The sequence below is a fragment of the Stegostoma tigrinum genome, chromosome 14, assembly GCF_030684315.1.
Source record: "Stegostoma tigrinum isolate sSteTig4 chromosome 14, sSteTig4.hap1, whole genome shotgun sequence".
NCBI lineage: Eukaryota > Metazoa > Chordata > Chondrichthyes > Orectolobiformes > Stegostomatidae > Stegostoma > Stegostoma tigrinum.
Genome location: NC_081367.1, coordinates 78631163 through 78637162, shown reverse-complemented (window position 1 = coordinate 78637162; position 6000 = coordinate 78631163). Strand labels below are relative to the sequence as shown.

The 6000-nt window shown below is 40.9% G+C and overlaps 1 protein-coding gene across 9 annotated transcripts in view; it reads right to left on the bottom strand.

Annotated features, from left to right (window-relative positions):
* Nucleotides 1–764: 764 nt before the first annotated feature.
* Nucleotides 765–6000, bottom strand: part of mecom (MDS1 and EVI1 complex locus) — a 992273-nt gene continuing 987037 nt past the window's right edge. For all 9 annotated transcript variants that reach the window (XM_059651242.1, XM_059651246.1, XM_059651243.1 and 6 more), the window contains one exon: nucleotides 765–2232. In XM_059651242.1, the coding sequence (XP_059507225.1) occupies nucleotides 2098–2232 (135 nt within the window). In that variant the 3' untranslated portion in view covers nucleotides 765–2097. The remainder of the gene's footprint in view (nucleotides 2233–6000) is intronic.

Here is a 6000-nt window from a genome sequence, read left to right as displayed (position 1 = left end):
CCAACTGCTCCACCAATTTGTCATTTTAAAAATAATTTTAATGCATTTTCCCAATCAATCTATTCAAAGGTCTTATGACACACCTCTGGAGGAGGTGGGGCTTGAATCGGGGTCTCCTGGCTCAGGAGTAAGGTCACTATCACTGCTCCACAACAGCCCTTTTGAATTTCTACACTGAATCCTTCACAGCTCCATCCCATCGACAATCTTTGAAATTGTGCCCTGCACGTCAAGATCTAGATCACTAGTCAATCATGAAAAGCAAGAATCTCAACATCAATCCCTGGAGAACACCACAAGAAATCCTCCCCCAGCCCGAAAACTATCCATTTAAGCTTATTCTCTGTTTCTTATCCCACAACTGATTTTGTTCCTTTTAATTCCATAAACTATAAATTTTTTGCAGTAGACTTTGCAACTGATCTGTAATGCAGTCCCTTTGGAAACAACATATTTTCCAGGGGAGGAGATTCCAGGAGATACCTAAATACTTTTTATACACCTTCCTTGGGTATGGATCTGTCCAGTAAAGGCTTGGACGACTGAGCACCCCATCCTGCTCCCCTACTTCCTCCAGCCTATGTCTGCAAATTGCTATCCAACATGTACAGTCACCTGGATGGGGAGGCGTGAGGAGATTAGACTATGATAGACACACTTCAGGCACTGATATGCTCTTACTCATTGCCACAGTTGAGATGCCTCGGAAAGTATTTCAACACATGAAAAGCTCAAAGTGACGAATGCACAGGCACCAGCAGGCATCAGGTTTGCTTTTATTTTTATTAGCTGTTCTTCTCATTATATTTTTATTTAAATGCATAACAGATACATTGTACAAAGCATTTAGAGAAAGTACCTCAACTTGCTGGCTATTCAAAATCAGATATAAACAAAAAAAAGACGAATCTGCTCCGCCACAACTGGCGAAATAAAAGAAATACAATCTGTTTTTTTTGTTTTTTTTAAAACATAAATTTGGCACATTTATACCTTAATTGCTGCCACTGAATAGGATTACTGGAACAAAACACCACACAAGCAGACAAACAGCTTAAAATATCAGGTACAGGTCTAATTAGAAGAATCATGCTGTAATGAAGGAATTATAACTGCTTATACAATCGATTCAGCTCATTGTATTAAACAAAACAAACTAAGTAAAGTCTATTCATTAGGCAGATTCATTTAAACGCATAAGATTGATTTTTTTTTGCTTTTTTAACAACACTATTTGGCACTCATGTATATCCATTGTCTCCCCTCCCTTCCCAATTCCTCCCTAACCCAAATTCCGAATCATAGATCTCAACCTGTGTTGTAAAGCACCTGTGAGCACTTGTGTATGCTTGCATGTGGACTGAACAGTGCGAGATTGTTAAACAGACAAATAAATAGCACAGTGCTACACACACTTAATAAAAAGTTATAAAAAATGATTGTCTAAAATTAAAGTTAATTTGAAAAAATTGTGGGGAGAAAAACATTTCTTTGTGAAAGCAGATTGCTGGTCTTCAGTGAGGAGTCCTGGTATCTTTATCCTATGAAGTGAGCTTTGAATTGTTTTAATTTTACGAAAAAAAGCAAAAAAAATTGATTTGTATTTAAAAGAACACAAAATAATGCAGATAGCAAATTGTACAGGAAGAGCCATTGTCACCCAATCTCCCCTCTCACCCATCAAATGAATTTTATACAAATGATTTAGTCTTCAAAAAATTGAGTGCTAGAATACATTGAAAATGGTCAAACCCTCTCCTAGTGAGTACAATGGAAGACGCTCTCTTGAGCCGTTCAGGCATGAGCTCCCAGTTTCTAGTCGAACTACTTTGTGTCGCAATGATCCTCACAACAACGCAGCTGCCTTCGCTGTGCAAAACAAAATACTAGGAGAATAAATACAATTTCATTTATTTTTAAACTGTCAGTTTAAGGTCACAAAATTCCGATTGGGGTGACCCAGCAGATTTCTAAGGCATTCTGCTCAGGAGTCTCTCTCTATAAATAGACACAAAGGGAAGGGTAAAAATGAAAGAAACAGAAAATGTCATGCTATGTATGACATTGGACTTGGTCCCATCTGGTTATTGCAAAGTGTCATACATGGCTCATAGACTGGAGGGTGCTTGGCTCTGTCGCTGCTCTTGGCATGCTGTGCCACATGTTGGGGGCATTGTGAGATCCGGAATGGATAGATTCCTTATCGGACAAAGAAAGCATCATGGCATATGCCTATGAAAAGAAGGAAAGAAAAGGGATGAGAGTCAGGAAAGGAATGTTTATTTGAATGAGTACATTATGACATTTCAAATAAACTTTATTTAGTTATTAGTTTTCTGCTTACACCACATTTGATTTAATTTTATATCTGTCCTGATTGTGCAATTGGAAATATTTACTTGCATAACCTTTAATAAAGTGTCCCAAGTTGCTTCGCAAGAATACTAATTTAGCAGTTTTAACTATATGCAACAACAGAAAAAAACATATGTCATGGCATCAGGACTAAAATTTGGAAAATTATTCAGTATTTTTTTCAAAATCAATGAACTACAGCTTTCTTATAGCTTTTAGAGGGCGTTTGTAACAGAGATTTCATACAACATTACAGCACAGTACACGCCCTTCAGCCCTCGATGTTGTGCCGACCAGTCATACCGATCTGAAGCCCATCTAACCTACACTATTCCATGTATGTCCATATGCTTATCCAATGACGACTTAAATATACCTAAAGTTGGCGAATCTACTACCGTTGCAGGCAAAGTGTTCCATTCCCTTACTACTCTTTGAGTAAAGAAACTACCTCTGACATCTGTCCTATATCTTTCACCCCTCAATTTAAAGCTATGCCCCCTCATGCTCGCCGTCACCATCCTAGGAAGAAGGCTCTCCCTACCTACCCTATCTGAAACTCTGATTACTTTATATGTTTCAATTAAGTCACCTCTCACCCTCTTCTCTCTAATGAAAACAGCCTCAAGTCCCTCAGCCTTTCCTCGTAAGAGCTTCCCTCCATACCAGGCAACATCCTAGTAAATCTCCTCTGCACCCTTTCAAAAGCTTCCTCATCCTTCTTATAATGCGGTGACCAGAACTGTACACAATACTCCAAGTGCGGCCGCACCAGAGTTTTGTACAGCTTCACCATAACCTCTTGGTTCCGGAATTCGATCCCTCTATTAATCAAAGCGAAAACACTGTATGCCTTCTTAACATCCCTGATGAACCTCGGTGGCAAATATCAATGATCTGTGTACATGGACACCGAGATCTCGCTGCTCATCTACACTGCTAAGAATCTTACCATTAGCCCTTACCATTACTCCTACCAAAGTGAATCACCTCACACTTTTCTGCATTAAACTCCATTTGCCACCTCTCAGCCCAGCTCTGCAGCTTATCTATGTCTCTCTGCAACCTACAGCATCCTTCGTCACTATCCACAACTCCACCGACCTTAGTGTCGTCTGCAAATTTACTAACCCATCCTTCTACGCCCTCATCTAGGTCATTTATAAAAATGACAAACAACAGTGGACCCAACACCGACCCTTGTGGTGCACCACTAGTAACTGGTCTCCAGGATGAACATTTCCCATCAACTACCACCCTCTGTCTTCTTTCAGCAAGCCAATTTCCGATCTAAACTGCTATATCTCCCACAGTTCCATTCCTCCGCATTTTGCATAATAGCCTATTGTGGGGAACCTTATCGAACGTCTTGCTGAAATCCATATACACCACATCAACCGGTTTACTCTCATCTACCTGTCTGGTCACCTTCTCAAAGAACTCAATAAGGTTTGTGAGGCACGACCTTCCCTTCACAAAACCGTGCTGACTGTCCCTAATCAATTTATTCTTTTCTAGATGATTATAAATCCTATCCCTTATAACCTTTTCCAACACGTTACCAACAACTGACGTAAGGCTCACTGGTCTATAATTACCAGGGTTGTCTCTACTCCCCTTCTTGAACAGGGGAACCACATTTGCTATCCTCCAGTCATATGGCACTATTTCTGTAGACAATGACGAGTTACAGATCAATGCCAAAGGCTCGGCAATCTCCTCCCTGGCTTCCCAGAGGATCCTAGGATAAATCCCATCCAGCCCAGGGGACTGATCTATCTTCACCCTCTGAAGGATTTCTAATACCTCTTCCTTGTGAACCTCAATCCCGCCTCGTCTAGTAGCCTGTATCTCAGTATTCTCCTCGACAACATTGTCATTTTCTAGAGTGAATACTGTTGAAAAATATTCATTTAGCGCTTCCCCTATCTCTTCTGACTCCACACACAACTTACCACTACTATCCTTGATTGGGCCTAATCTTACTTTCGTCATTCTTTTATTCCTTAAACACCTATAGAAATCCTTAGGGTTTACCCTGATCCTATCTGCCAACAAATTCTCATGTCTCCTCCTGGCTCTTCTGAGCTCTCTCTTTCGGTCTTTCCTGGCTACCTCGTAGCCCTCAAGTGCCCTAACTGAGCCTTCACATCTCATCCTAACATAAGCCTTCTTCTTCCTCTTGACCAGAGATTCCACCTCCTTCGTAAACCACGGCTCCCGCACTCTACAGCTTCCTCCCTGCCTGACAGGTATATACTTATCTAGGACACACAGGAGCTTTTCCTTGAATAAGCTCCACATTTCTAATGTGCCCATCCCTTGCAGTTTCCTTCCCTATCCTATGCTCCCTAAATCTTGCCTAATCTCATTTATTAGGATGCTGACAGAAAATGGGAAATGCATTTTCAGTCAGAATATTAGCTTCCCCAAAAATTTAATCCCATGGTCATGCAAACTTGGAAAGTTTTCTCCAAACAAAAATAGAAATTTATGAAAAAAGCTCAGCAGGCCAAGGAGCATCTGTGGAGGGAAATCAGAGTTAATATTTCAGGTTGAATTACCCTTCCTCAGATCACCATCTATTTGATCAATGGTCTGATTGTATCTTGGCCTGGATTAGGTTAGGGTTAGGATTAGGTTTAGGGTTAGGGTTAGAGTCAGGGATTAGGTGTTAGGGTTAGAGTTAGGATTAGGGATAGACATTAGGGTGAGGGTTAGGGTTAGGCGTTAGGGTTAGGGGTTAGGGGTTAGGGTTAAGGTTAGAGTTAGGGGTAACCAGATTAAGACAGCATTAAAACTGGCTGAATTATCTCACAGCAGTTGGTCAAGGCTCTTCCCTCGAGAAACACACCTTGGACTTTCTGCTACCTGTGCTTCACATTCATAATAGGGCAGGAAAATGAATTTCATATTTTGTGTTGAGCAGACACAGTCCATCCAGCTGGCTCTTGTTTACTTTGTTAATTAGACTCATTCCAAATAGGTGTTGGACTGATTTATGTCAAAATCCAGGAACAATAGAACCATAGAAAAGTTACGGCACAAAAAGAGATCATACAGCCCAACACATCTGCACCAACTGAATAATCCCCCTTACCAGTATCCGGTCCATAGCCTTGCAGGTTACATCACGTGCCGAACCTGGTTCTTTTTAAATTAGTTTAAACTACATTTAAAGGCACTTGGATGAGCACTTAAAATGCAAAAACATTCAAAATCATGGACAAAGTGCTGGAATGCAGGACCAGTGTAGGGCCAGAGTGGTTTTTATGTGTGCAGACTAGGTGGGCTGGAGGGCTTTTTCCCTCCTGTATTATTCTCTGATACCATAAATTGAAGATTTCCATCTCCACCACCACATTGGTCAGCGATTTCCAAACACCCAACACCGTCTGGTTTTCCTAGTGTCCCTTCTACGCCTCTACCAAACACATTAAATTTGTCCCTCTGGCAATATTATCTCTCTGCTAAGGGAAACAGGTCTCCCTTGTTCACTCCATTCAAGCCCTTCATTGTACATTTGGATTAAGTCACCTGTCAGCCTTCCCTGATCTAAGGAAAACCTCCTTATTTCTGTCTTTAGTTTCCTCAGACCTGCACTTTTGAAGCCCTGGCAATGTTCTTGCTAATCATCCAATGCTC